Source organism: Melopsittacus undulatus, chromosome 4 (genome assembly GCF_012275295.1).
Source record: "Melopsittacus undulatus isolate bMelUnd1 chromosome 4, bMelUnd1.mat.Z, whole genome shotgun sequence".
NCBI classification, from domain to species: Eukaryota; Metazoa; Chordata; class Aves; order Psittaciformes; family Psittaculidae; genus Melopsittacus; species Melopsittacus undulatus.
In genome coordinates, this window is record NC_047530.1 from 34567697 (window position 1) to 34581831 (window position 14135).

Consider the following 14135-nt stretch of genomic DNA (forward strand, 5'->3'; position numbering starts at 1 on the left):
TCCCATGCATTGATGATAACTTGTTAATGCAAGTGGTGGACAATCCAACTAGGAAAGGAGCGCTGCTAGATTTAGTACTCATCAACAAGGAGGGTCTGGTTGAAGTGGTGATGGTCAACGGCAGCCTTGGCTGCAGCGAGCACGAGATGGTGGAGTTTAGGATCCTGTGTGGGAGGAATAGGATACCTAGCAAGGCCACAGTTCTGGATTTCTGAAGGGCCAACTTTGGCCTCTTCAATCAACTGCTAAGGGAAGTTTCATGGGAAAGGGTACTAGGCAGTAAAGGGGCTCAAGATAGTTGGTCAACACTCAAGGACCACTTCTTCCAAGCTCAGGATCAGAGTGTCCCAATAAGTAGTAAATCAAGTAAGGGAGCCAGGAGACCAGCGTGGTTAAACAAGGAGCTGCTGGGCAAACTCATGTGGAAAAAGAGAATCTATGGATTATGGAAGGAGGGGCTGGCCACCTGGGAGGAATATAGGACAGTTGTTAGAGGATGAAGGGAGGCAATTAGGACAGCTAAGGCCTCCTTGGAACTTAATCTTGCTAGTCGGGTTAAGGACAACAGAAAGGGCTTCTTCAAATACACAGCAAATAAAACTAACACAAGAGGCAATATAGGCCCACTGCTGAACGAGGTGGGTGCCCTGGAGACAGAGGATATAAAGAAGGCAGAGGTGCTGAATGCCTTCTTTGCCTCAGTCTTTACTCCTGCAGACATTCCCTGGGGGCCCCAGATTCCTATAGCCCCAGAAAGAGTCAGGACAAAGGAGGAGTTTACTTTGGTAGATGAGGATTGGGTTAGGGATCAGCTATGCAATCTGGACATCTATAAATCAATGGGTCTGGATGGAATGCACTCATGGGTGCTGAGGGAGCTGGCGGAGGTCATTGCTAGGCCACTCTCCATCATCTTTGGTAAGTTGTGGGAAATGGGAGAGGTGCCTGAGGACTGGAGAATGGCAAATGTCACGCCAGTCTATAAGAAGGGCAAGAAGGAGGACTCGGGTAATTATAGACCGGTCAGCCTTACCTCCGTCCCTGGAAAGGTGATGGAACAATTTATTCTCGATGCCATCTCTAGGCATATCAAGGATGAGGGGGTCATTAAGAACAGCCAACATGGTTTTACCAGGGGGAAGTCACATTTGACCAATGTTACAGCCTTCTATGAGGAAGTAACTAGGTGGAGGGATGATGGTAGAGCAATAGATGTGGTTTTTCTTGATTTCAGTAAGGCATTTGATACTGTCTCCCACAGCATCCTCATAGATAAGCTAAGGAAGTGTGGGCTTGACGATCAGGTAGTGAGGTGGATCAAGAACTGGTTGAAAGGAAGAAGGCAGAGAGTTGTGGTCAATGGAGCCGAATCTAGCTGGAGGTCTGTGACTAGTGGAGTCCCTCAGGGGTCGGTGCTGGGACCAGTGCTGTTTAATATTTTCATCAACAACCTGGATGAGGGAACTGAGTGTACCCTCAGCAAGTTCGCTGATGACACTAAACTGGGAGGAGTGGCTGACACACCAGAAGGCTGTGTTGCCATTCAGCGAGACCTGGACAGGCTGGGGAGTTGGGTGGGGAGAAACTTGATGAAATTCAACAAGGGCAAGTGTAGAGTCTTGCATCTGGGGAAGAACAACCCCATGTACCAGTACAGGTTGGGGGTTGACCTGCTGGAAAGTAGTGAAGGGGAAAGGGACCTGGGAGTCCTGGTGGATAGGAGGATGACCATGAGCCAGCAATGTGCCCTTGTGGCCAAGAAGGCAAATGGCATCCTAGAGTGCATTAGAAAGGGTGCAGTTAGTAGGTCAAGAGAGGTTCTCCTCCCCCTCTACTCTGCCTTGATGAGGCCACATCTGGAATATTGCATCCAGTTCTGGGCCCCTCAGTTCAAGAAGGACAGGGAATTGCTTGAAAGAGTCCAGTGCAGAGCCACAAAGATTATTAAGAGAATGAAACATCTCTCGTATGAGGAGAGGCTGAGGGAGCTGGGTCTCTTCAGCTTGGAGGAGACTGAGGGGTGACCTCATCAGTGTTTACAAATATGTAAAGGGTGGGTGTCAGGATGATGGAGCTACGTTTTTTTTCAGTGATATCCAGTGGTAGGACAAGGAACAATGGGTGTAAACTGGAGCATGGGAGGTTCCATGTTAACATCAGGAAGAACTTCTTTGCTGTGAGATCGACAGAGCACTGGAACAAGTTGCCCAGGGTGGTTGTGGAGTCTCCTACATTGGAGATATTCAAGGCCTGCCTGGACAAGTTCCTGTGTGATGTACTCTAAGTTATCCTGCTCTTGCAGGGGGTTTGGACTGGATGATCTTTCAGGGTCCCTTCCAACCCTTGGGATTCTGTGATTCTGTGATGTCAAATACTAACAAATCAGAAACCAAAGGCTTTTTAAGTACATTAAGTACTTAGAAAACACTAAAGATCCTTCACAAGTAGCTGCACCAATGCATCCTTCCCACCTTCCTGCATGTCTCTAACAGCCCTCCAGCCCATCTTGCTGACAAGACTTGCAACTTGCCCTATTTCTGTGGGGTTCAGTATGTGAAGATTGTTCACATACAACAGAAGGAAGTGTGCTACCCATTGCATTGGATCCTTTTTGTCAGTTCTCCCAAAGCCTTCCCCATCTCTGATGACTGTAAAGCATTTGGGAAGCATTCCCATCGGCTTTCAGGTATTTTATGTCCTTTATTTCAAACTAATTAGCAGAATGGCAGACCTGTTGGAACAAGGTACTTGAGGACAGAGATGTTGCACTGCATACACTCTTCTCTGATATTCCTTTCTAAAACCCTAGGATTCAAGAATGACTAAATACTACCAGAAGTACAACCTCCAACATCATTTTTTCCCCCTAATGCCCCACATACCACAACCCAAGACTTAGCAAACTTAATACAAAGCCTCAATATGTACTTGCAATCATAATTTCCATCACAAATCCCCTCCACTGTGCCTGCCATTCATTTCAGAGACAACCAAAACCTACCTTTCAGTATAGGAGTCTTTCTGGCATGATTATACTTTGTCCTCCACCAAACATACTCTAATCAGATATAACAGGAATGCAGGAGAACTCAGGCAGCAAGGGGAGGCAAGATTGTTACCATATTGCAAAGCACCCAGACCATCACTTGCAGGAGTAATTGTGTCCTGTCTAGTCGGTTCTTTCATATTTGCCTTATGCCCCAACCCTAAACAAGACATCCTCTTTTTTGTCAGTCTGGTAGCCTTGGCAGCTTGGTACTACCAATTACTTCACAGCACAGTTACCTTCTGGAGTGCAGCAACACTGAATTATCAGACCAGAATCTGCATATAATCAATAAAAAAAAAAAAAAAGACAGGCAAATCAACAAAAGGAGGCAAGCAGATTGAGTTACTCCTTTGAATTTCTCCTGAGAAGCAACTACCTCTCTCCACTGACTGTACAGGGAACTTAAACATTAGCACAGGTCCTCATTGCCATGCTTCTATTTTTTTAATCTTAGAGTACTTATACAAAGCATCTAAAGGAAGTCACAATACTACTTTAGCTGAATTAATGCCACTTGCAAAGCCAACAGAATCTCATTCCCTGAACTGATGATTAGCCATGCCACTGCTCTCTTCCAACAGCTACTGCAGTATATCTGAAGTTTTCATCCAAATGCTGCTCTGTTTATATTAGCTCCTTAATTTTAACAGTGGCTCAAAAAGGTTCTTCTCACACAATTTCCAACATTGTCACACTCAGTTAGACTGGGTAGCAGAGAACCATAAGGAAAGATTATAGAAAATGGAGAGCTCAAGGATTTAAGAAAACAAATAACTAATGGTGTGTTACCAGCCTGAAATGGAGACATACCCTGCTAACTGTCAGCATTTTCTGCTACATTTGCTTAGCCTCATAGTCTGGCACTGGGCACTTCTGCCCATGAATCCCATTGCACTTTCATCTCCTCTCTGTTCTCTGTCATCTGCCACTAGCTACAGAGTCTTTTATGAAGACTAAAGAGAGCCTTGCTTAGATGATGTACTTTGTCTCAGCCTGAGGATCAAACACTGATGTCCATTCACTCTAGATTCTACAGCAAGGACTTGAATGTAAGTATTCCCCATAGAAGCCTTCACAATTTGTCTCCCAAGAACATGGAATGAAACAATCAGAGAAGTAGTAGGGACTGGAACTTAGCATTGGGAAGAACAACAAGGGCAGGGAAAGTCTCATGGAAACAGTGAATTTTGTTCTAGTTCTGCATAATCTCTGTGTAACTGAGGTCTGAAAATTCAGCTTACCTCGCTCACATGTTCTACCCCAGTAGCCGGTGCCAGTGCAGTCACAAATGAAGCGGTTCCAGCCATCCTTGCAGATGGCATTATTCTTGCATGGGTAGCTGTCGCACTGCTTGGTGCTGAGGCGGGAGCAGGAAGACTTGACTCCTGCGGCATTCTGTGCTTCAGCCAACTGCCGAATGTTCTTGCTTCGTCCATCGATGAACAAGTCTCGGATACAGCCAACATAGCCGTAGTTCAGCATTGCTGTCCAGAGCTCTGTGGGAAGTATGAGACCTGCCCGGTTCTCAGGCAACCCACCGAGATACATGTCGCCTTCCAGATCAAGGATCTCACTCTCGCCACTAGCAGTGAATGGGGTGCGTCTGCTGTTCACTGATATTGTACCTAAATGAGGAGGATAAGGAGACATTACCACTTTTGCTTAGGCACTCAGTCTAGTTCTTTTTTTTTTCCAATAACTGAGTGAGGTTTAAGGTTCAGGAAAGTGCAAGAAAGTGAAGATTCCTCCCTACCCAAATGCACTCCTAACAGAGACAGTGTCTTCCACACAACACACAGCTCCCTTTCCTCTTGAACCATAGGCCATGAATTCTTCTACACAGTGACTGATCATCATGTCTGTATCCCAACTTGCATTATAAGGCCACAAGCATAACAATTCAATCCTAAATAATGATGTGTAAAAAGCTGAGCATTATTCAATGGTATTCATCCAACAAAGCAAAGACCTACTGAGAACATAAAGGATTTTGATGGTATCAGGAATGGAGAGAAAAAAAGATAAGTAGAAGCACATTAACTGACATTACATAGCTCTTCCAGAAAATACTTCATCAGTACCTCCAAAACTGGACCTGGATGATGGAACTAAGCAGAACCTCATCAGTTATTCCCATCAAAACTGAGGAAAACGGTTGATGCAAGGCTACAATTCATAAAAAACTTTACAAGGTGGAGCAAAAGACTGATAGAAATGTTTGATATAAATCAACAATAAATACTAAGTTCTACACTTGGGGTAGAACAACCTCACATGTAAGTACAGGTTGGGAACCAGCTGGCTAAGGAGCAGCTCTGCAGAAAAGGACTTGGGGATGTGGTGGACAATAATTTGGACATGAGTCAGCAGTGTGCACTTGCAATGACAAGAGACTGATCACAGGTTGCATCAAGGGAAACTCCAACTTCTGAGAAAGGAACATTTTTCACCATGAGGGTGGTCAAACAAGGGAACAGAAACCTCATAGAGGTTGTGGAATAATCATGCTGAAGGCATTCAAAACACAACAAAAGTTTGTTCCAAAATAAATTATTCTTTGGTTTTACAAAGGAAGTTATGTATTCTGACTTCCATTTTAGAAACAGAAAAATTGAGGTAGAGAAAGACAAAGGTTATCTCTGGAGAACAGTTATTATTATAACTAGTTAATGTTCTTCCATGTGCTCCAAGCAAGATGTGGGCACAATGCACTGAGGACGTTCCTCTATATTTCAAGAAATTGTCCTAACACATAAAACAATTAGAATGTATAATACAGAAATGTAGTTAGAACACAGGAAACAGATGCAGACAATGAAGTGACTGGTTTAAAGTCGGACAGCTCATCCAAAGCAAAACAGAGAACATAATGCAGGTCTCACACCCCAGAGCAGAGTAGTCTTCAGAAGAGCATTCAGTAGCTTTTGTGATAGGGACATCTGCCCACCATACACACAGCTAAGAATCAGCAGTTCACTCTCTCTGGCTATAAATCATCACATCCAACTGCCTTGCTATTAAGATATCTGTCCTTGGAGACAGCTACCCAAGCTTTAATATTAATTTCACATCATTGCATTTTTATCATACACCCCTACAATAAGATGGAAGAGCTTAGTTAATAGAGTTAGCTCTATTTTGTTTCCCTGTGAGAAAGCACAGTCGTGTACACATGCTTTTTCTTCAGTTGGTAATATGTGTCTTCTCAAAGAACAACAAGTATGACAGAGACACAAGGTATTTCAGGTGTGTGATGTTCAGTAATAATTTAAGAATAATGTCAGAGGCAGCAGAGTGCCAGAAGCAGCCAAGGCACAAATTAAAGGCTCAGCGAGAACCATGGTTATTTGATGAATCATTTTGAAAAACAAGCTGCAGCACCACAGACATCTTCCCTTTTACAAAGTAGGAAAAGAGAAGATGTGACAATACACCTACAGTCATAAAAGCAGCATGTCACGAAGCCACAGGATCAGAGCCCCAATTCCAGCATCTCTGCTGTTACTCCTCAAAAGCAGCATGTGGAGTACGTATTACTCAAAAGACTAGAACAGTCCAAACTACTGGAGGGCTGAGCTCCAGACAGCTGCTACTTACAGGTAAAGCAAGCACGACCTGCAAACAGGTAAAGAAACTCCCAAAAGAGAAGAAATCCTGGATACCAAATAAAAGTGTAAAACCTGGAGAGAGAGAGATGATGATGATGAAATGAAATAACCTAGCCAACAGCCTAAACTTTCTGCCAGTGTTTTGTACCCTGCAGCTATTCCTGTAAGGAGATGGTACTAGCTCAGATGCATAGCACTCCTAAGATCAAGCTCCTGAGATAAATTCTGAGCTGACCCTAGGAAGAATTAATCATGTGAGCTGACATCCCTTTTTCATTCATTTTTCCAAATCCCATGTTCCCAACTCTGTTTGCATAGATCAAATCCCATAATGAGAAATCAGAAGCATCTCTAGTTATCTCCAGTCCCTTAGGCACTTTGTGCAGGGGTAAAGAATAGACCAGAAGACCCCAGTTACTGAGGGCAAAACTGGTATACAAACCAGTGCACTGATACAACCCTCAACCAAATCTTCCCATAGACTTTTAGTGTCTGAGTGGGAGGGACACCATGTGTGTTTGGCAGCCAATGACCAGCTGAAAACAATGTGTTCCATAATCTGCCCAGTGTCCACTGCCTAGAAACCATGACAGGTTTTGTGGTCATTTTGTAGAAGCTTTCCTCAAGGACAAAAGGTTACAGTAAACTAGGTGTGCATGTCCACGCTGTCTGCTTTTGTCAGAGTAGAGAGAAAGAACAGACCAAACCATACACAAAGCCTAAGGGGACTAGAGATGCCAGAGGTTATTTGAGCATGACTGCCAGGCTTCCCCAGCATTTGCACTCCTGCCTTAGTACATTGCAGCAGCAGATGTTTAGATTTTCAGGCTATTTTACCAAGCTCAGCAGAACCTGAAGTTTTGGACTGTTACAGAAATGGGAAGAAGGGGAGAGATGTTACCTAATAACGGCCTGGCTGCTTTAGTAATGAGAATTAGAACCTAGAGGTTACTAGGTCATTAAACACAAATGGCTGTTTTGTCAGCTACATTAAGTAAGTTCATTATTTCAGTTCAGTTTCTAGATGACAGGCATCCACATTTAAAGAAAAATAATCTCCAAGGTGTAACTGTTCTCTGGTACACATGTGGGAGGAATGCCAAGGACTAAACATAAAGAGATCCTGAACTTCCTTTCACACCTACCAAAGTAACACTGAGCAAGAGTTGTTGATGCTTGCTAAAGGTATGGTGTGAAGAAATCAATGCCAGTATCATAGTTTTCTGGAGAGATGACATCAGTCACTAGGACCATAAACACAGCACTTTTTGTCAGCAGAAAATGCAATTTAAAAAGAAAAACAAAAACATACAGATGTGTTCATTTTTGTTGAGCAAAGTGCTTTTAATTCAAAATCTGTTACCTCTCATCAGTGCCCAGAACATCACAAATCTCCCTACCAAGCAACAACTAAGTCACTCCTACAGTCTAATCCACCAAGCAGCTATGCAGTCTGTCACAGCCTCTTAGTTCAAATGAACGTATGTCCCTCTTCCTAGGTTTTTACAAACTTAAATAGAGCCTTGTGTCATTTTTGTTTCTTCTCCTTCTGCAGCTGCCTCTCCAGGGACCAGACAGTCCCCAAGTGAGCAAGCAAAACTGAAGGCAGTACTGAATGCAATTAATTGAGCTTATCCTTGGAAGTTAATTAAATTTTAGCAATTCCAAAGAAATCAAAGCTCCATTTATTTATTTATGGCTTCCTTTATAAAATGTTCCCATCGATGTCTTCAGGAGATAGCAATATATAACCACACATATTAAGTCCTAGTAGAGCAGTATGCCAAATACAAAGAAATTCCTCACATCATCAAAGAAAAGACTAGCTTCAGGCAAAGACCTGTTCAGACAGCTAGGCTTTGCATGGCATCTAAAAGTCAGCTCTTCTGAAAACTCAAGGGAAGCAAATTCTAGCACTGTGTTCTCTCTACTGATGGCAGTCAGCAACTGGAAACATAAAATTAGGGACTGAAAGCTATCATGTGGAGATCACCAGACAAATTCCAAAAGCACTTGTAAATGCAAGCAAAGTTTCCTTTGAAGGGCCATACAGCCAGGCTTTGAGATCCCAGGGTTCAGGAAGAATGCAAATACAATTGTTCACATATTCTCAAGATGAAGTTACAATATTTGATCATTTTGTTTCCTTACAAAATTTTATAATACATCATGAGTAGGTTAGCTCTGGGTTAGATACCTAGCACTAGAAACAAAAAAAAATACCTCTTGGTAATTGCATGCTAGGTATATTATTAAAAATAAAACACATTTTTGAAAATTAGAAGCTGTGAGGAAATAAACAAACATCCACTGAATGTTGACTCAGATATTAAGACTATAATTTGGCATCCAAAAGAATAAAGAAACCTAATGGAAAACTACAAGATACTAAAGAAAACAGAACAGGATTAAAATGTTGATTTGTCAGCACAATTTTGTCCCTGGTTGTGCCAATTACTCTTATTTTCCTCATGACAAGATCCCAAACCCCTGCTCTTTAAAGACACAAGATCCAGGAGAAAATGCTAATATTAGGTCATAGCAGTAAGTTTTCAGTTCGATTTTACTAAGTTTGTTTTTGAACAAAAAAAAAAAACCAAAGTAGATAAATGAGAATTTCTCAAACTAAGAATTGAATAATTATCAGTCTGAAGGAAATTTAACATTACTGTGACCTACAAAGTCATCACTATAACTGCAAAGAGAGGTCCAGAAATATCTGAATATTGTGAGTAAAATATTAATAGATTGCCTCTGTGATATACTATCCAAAGTTTATCCTAAACATTTAATGAAAACCTAGCCATTCACATCTTTGTTTTGCTGGATTAACATCACAAGATGTTTGCATGAGATGACTCATACCTAACAGGTTTTGAGGGTTCTCAGAATTAATACACAGCCCTAGGTCTTGATCTGAAAGATGAATCTACTTGAGAAAAAGTCATGACTCTACCTGATCTTCCATCTCGTTGAATATCCACATGATACCACTCTCCATCATTGGCTTTCTTCTGGGTGGCCTTGACTTTAATGGTCCCAGAGCCCATGTCCAGCAACAAGTAGAGGTTCCCATCTAGAAGCTCAACTGCAAAGAAGTCTACCTTCGTATTTTTCTGGCTCCTGGCATCTTTTCTTTCCTGAGGCTTGCCATGGGTGAAAAGGATCAGTCCATTGGGTTCAGTGGTTCGGAAATCAAATGAGATGGAGCCCATCCTTTTGGTATTCCATTTAGGCAGACTAATGTAGGCCTCAGGTGTCTCAAAGCTGATGGGATCCAGGGTAGCCACATTCTCACATACGAATTTCACTTCCCCGTAGATCTTCATCTTAGTATCACCAATTCGTGCCAAGCGAGACAGCTCCAGACGAATGTCATTGTTCTTATAAACAACCTGCCAGACACAAGGAAAAGTATCATACATCAATCCTGCATACAGTACAAATACCCCAATTACTTTCAGCCATGGGAGATAAACTTCTCCCAAAAGGCAGTGGGGAGCAGAAAGGAGACCATGCAAGAGTCTGGTGGGATGACAGAGGGAGAGAGCACAGCCAGGAGTGTGTATAGAAATGACAGCAATGGGTAGTTTGCGATGACTATAGATCAGATAAGCAGACAGAAGAGAACATTTAACTGAAGGACAGTGAAAACAATTAACTCTACCACAGGCCCACTCTGCTGTAAAAGCTTTTGTACATAAAATACAGTGTGTGTCTGGTATCACGCTGCCACATTAGCATAAATCCCATACAAAATACATAACCAAATGTAACCTCCATGTCCATCTCTGCTAGCCACAGCAGGAAACCCTGTACCACCACTGTCATTTCCCTATTATTCCTATAAGTCCACTTAAATACTAGGAGAGATATATGCAAAAAAATCTAAGCAAGTTGTTGTGAACTGTTGGTGATTGTCCTGTGGCTCCTAAAGAGCTACAAGGGAAAAAATAAACAGACCAAGAAATCTTAGATCACTACAGGCAAACTTGCTATGGAGATATCTGCATAGCTTACCTTGCTTCAAGAAACCTATGCTCTCTGTGGTAACACATAAAAGTTTGTACATATTCACTGCCTGGACTCTTACTCTCTCTGGGTTAAGGACCAGAGGTCTGGATTCTGGGATGCTACATGGATAAAAGTCAGCCAAAGGAAGAGCCCCAAACAGGCAAGCAGTCATGAACATGCACAACCAGCTCAGGAGTCCAGACCTCCTGCCCTTCTCTTTCTCACAAGTCCAGAATTAATTCCTTGCAAAGAGGACTCCCCCCCTGCCCCATGCTATTCTCACAGAGGCAGGGACTGGAGAAGGCACAAAACTGAAATATTTGTAAACTGTAGTTCCTCTCAACCACCTTCCATGCTTCCTAAACCCAGAGCTGGCACATACAGGAAACCAAAGCATTTGTGCAACTAGCATTCAATTTTGATTGAATTCCTGTTCTGCGACACTAGTGAAGACTCTGATTTCTTCTATGAAGGTATTATTTTAAAATACTTTGTGTCTATTACAGCATACACACACACACATACACTGGATTTCTGCTTTCAAAATGCCAGCAAGATGAGCTGTCAGCAATTTGCTATGAAAAGAGAAGGGAAAGGAGATGTATATTGTTACTTCTACCAATAGGACAGGAAAGTCAGAGAAATGAGTGTGCAGTAAATACGAAAGAGAGAATGAGGGATAAGCTTCTAAAGTGGGTGACCTCAGAATGAAAACTAAATGAAATCACAATTCAACACATTTTGTAGCAAGCAAAAAATTTCCAGCTTTTTCACTAAGCTCTTAAAGGAGAACTTCCCCAGTGTAGCCAGCACAGCATCAGGTTTTCGTGTTGCAAAGGCAATACACCCTACATCAGAGTGAGAGGAGAATCCAGCTGTTAATTCCCATTTGGAGTCGTGGCACAAAGCTGTAGTTCCTCCCAGCAGAGGACAGCATTGACCCACAATAGCTTGTTTTGCTCCACGTCCCAATAAAGCGCTCTGCCTCACACAGACTTCGAAAACATCAAGTCTATTAGTATCTACAACAGGAATAAAATATTTTTTCAATTTGTGAGACTCTAGCACTTCCATTTTGCAGATTAGGCCTGTAAAATGCTCTCACGAGACAGACCACACACCTCCGTCCAGTGACTCAGCAAGGCTGTACGTTACAGCCTTCCTCCCTTGAGAGACAAGATACACCTCAGACAGACACTAGCTCCAAGCACTGCATGTGGTTCTGTGTCAGCATCTCAAAGAAAGAGAGGAGCTGAAGGTATAGAGGAAAATAAATAGAACAATTAAGAGGATGGGGCAGGATGCTTTATGAGAATAGCCTGAAAAGGCCAGGGCTCTTATATCTGGAGAGGACTGAGAAAAAAAAAATACTGGAGTGTACAGAAGATGAAGAAGGTTAACACAGAACTGCTCTTTGGCAAACCCAGCAATCACAGAACTGGATGCACTCGCTGAGACTTGTAGGTTATCGGTTTAAAATGGATTTTTAGAAGCACTTATTTACAGAGAGTGTACTGAAATTCTGGAACTTGCTGCCACAGGAAGTTGTGGAAGCAAAGTGCATCAGCAGGCTCTAAGGGGAATGCACCACTGACAGTAGCCATGTTCACAGGCCCTCCCTAAATATCACTTGCACCTGCCACTATTGGAGGGAGAAAACTGGGGAAATGGACTGACTATTCTTCAGGCCTGCTAAGGCTTTTCTCCTGTTCTTAGTGAATCTAAGGATACCGCAGGTTGTCCACAATCACAGAATCCCAAGGGTTGGAAGGAACCTTGAAAGATCATCTAGTCCAACCCCCCTGCAAGAGCAGGGTAACCTAGAGTACATCACACAGGAACTTGTCCTTGCAGGCCTTGAATATCTCCAAAGTAGGAGACTCCACAACACTCTGGGCAACCTGTTCCAGTGCTCTGTAAATCTCACAGCAAAGAAGTTCTTCCTGATGTTAACGTGGAACCTCCTATGCTCCAGTTTACACCCATTGCCCCTTGTCCTATCACTGTATATCACTGAAGAAAACATAGCTCCATCATCCTGACACCCACCTTTTACATATTTGTAAACACTGGTGAGGTTACCCCTCAGTCTCTTCTTCTCCAAGCTAAAGAGACCCAGCTCCCTCAGCCTCTCCTCATAAGGGAGGTGTTCCAATCTCTTAATAATCTTTGTGGCTCTGCGCTGGACTCTTTCAAGCAATTCCCTGTCCTTCTTGAGCTGGGGGGCCCAGAACTGGATGCAATACCCCAGACTCACCAAGGCAGAGTCCTTGTCACACTGCAAGGAGAGCCTGGGAAAGAGGGCAATTGGAAATGGGTTCCTCTGGACAGAGTCCTTCTGCCAGAACAAATATACAGGACTTCTTAACTGGTATGACTTTGGCACAGCGCTGCATTTTTTGTTTCACCCAGTATGGAGTCATTCTGGCATTCAAGAGAATGCCTGGCCTAAATAAACTGGGACTTTGGTGGTTCTAACATAGGAGAACTGCCCTTACAGGATACCACTAACAGTTGCTCAAACCAGCACTCCTCTAAACTGTACCTTGACCCACCCTTTCCCCCTGTGAGAGGAGCAGATAGGTAGCACAATACCCTAGATACCACTGATGACTGGTCCTGGGTGGTATCTAGCTGTCACTCAGTGATCTTTTTTCAGCAACTTCTGCAGGCTGCTGGCAGAAGGAGTATGATCACACACATATGAGCAACTTCCAACTCTCAGATAAGTCACATCCAGGTTACATCTCCCCCTTTCAAGTATTTGACTTGAGTAACAATTCCTATCGCTTCTGGGAAAACAAAGAGGATCTGAGTCTGGATTTATTTGGGGTTTGCTGCAGGCTGCCTGGTATTTCATTAGTCAGACCAGTACCAAAGTTGGAGAATCCCTGAGACAGAAGACTTTTAAAGGACCTAGAGAAAATTACATGGAGTTATTTGTAACCCAGAAAGTCACTAACAATGGAGGATCTAAGAGCAAGTTTGAAAGAAAGGACTAAGAAAGCAAGCACAAAGGAAGACTTGGAGAAGAGAGGAGAAAGGGTGTTGAATAGGTACAGGAGTTCTGAATTCAGTCTTTTCAAAGAAACAAATCCACCCCAATCCACTTTATGATTCAAGTGTTTGTCATTCTAGATTATTTTCTTTAAAACAAAAAACCCAAACAAACAAAAAAACCAACCATAACCTCACTTGAGAAATTTTAAGCACCTGTATTTAAGGAAAAAGTACAAGTGTTCACATAGCTGACTTGAGATATTGTTAACAGCCACGTTTGGACATCAAGATGTATAAACCGCAACTCTCAGCACTATAAACAAAAGGATAAAAATAATCCTTGGGTGTAAACCCAAAGTGAATCCTGAGAGGCATAGGGAGGCAAACCATCTCTAGCTTGAGCAATGAAATGCAAAGGCAGCTACTTATGGCAGAAAGCAGTTCAATTGTTAAACCGAAGGTTC

General features: G+C 42.7%; 1 protein-coding gene across 6 annotated transcripts in view; it reads right to left on the reverse strand.

Moving 5' to 3' along the window:
- Positions 1-14135, reverse strand: part of NRXN3 (neurexin 3) — a 962180-nt gene that overhangs the window by 695512 nt on the left and 252533 nt on the right. For all 6 annotated transcript variants that reach the window (XM_031048774.2, XM_031048773.2, XM_031048775.2 and 3 more), the window contains 2 exons: positions 9614-10052; positions 4291-4674 (listed from right to left, as the gene is read on the reverse strand). In XM_031048774.2, the coding sequence (XP_030904634.1) occupies positions 4291-4674; positions 9614-10052 (823 nt within the window). The remainder of the gene's footprint in view (positions 1-4290; positions 4675-9613; positions 10053-14135) is intronic.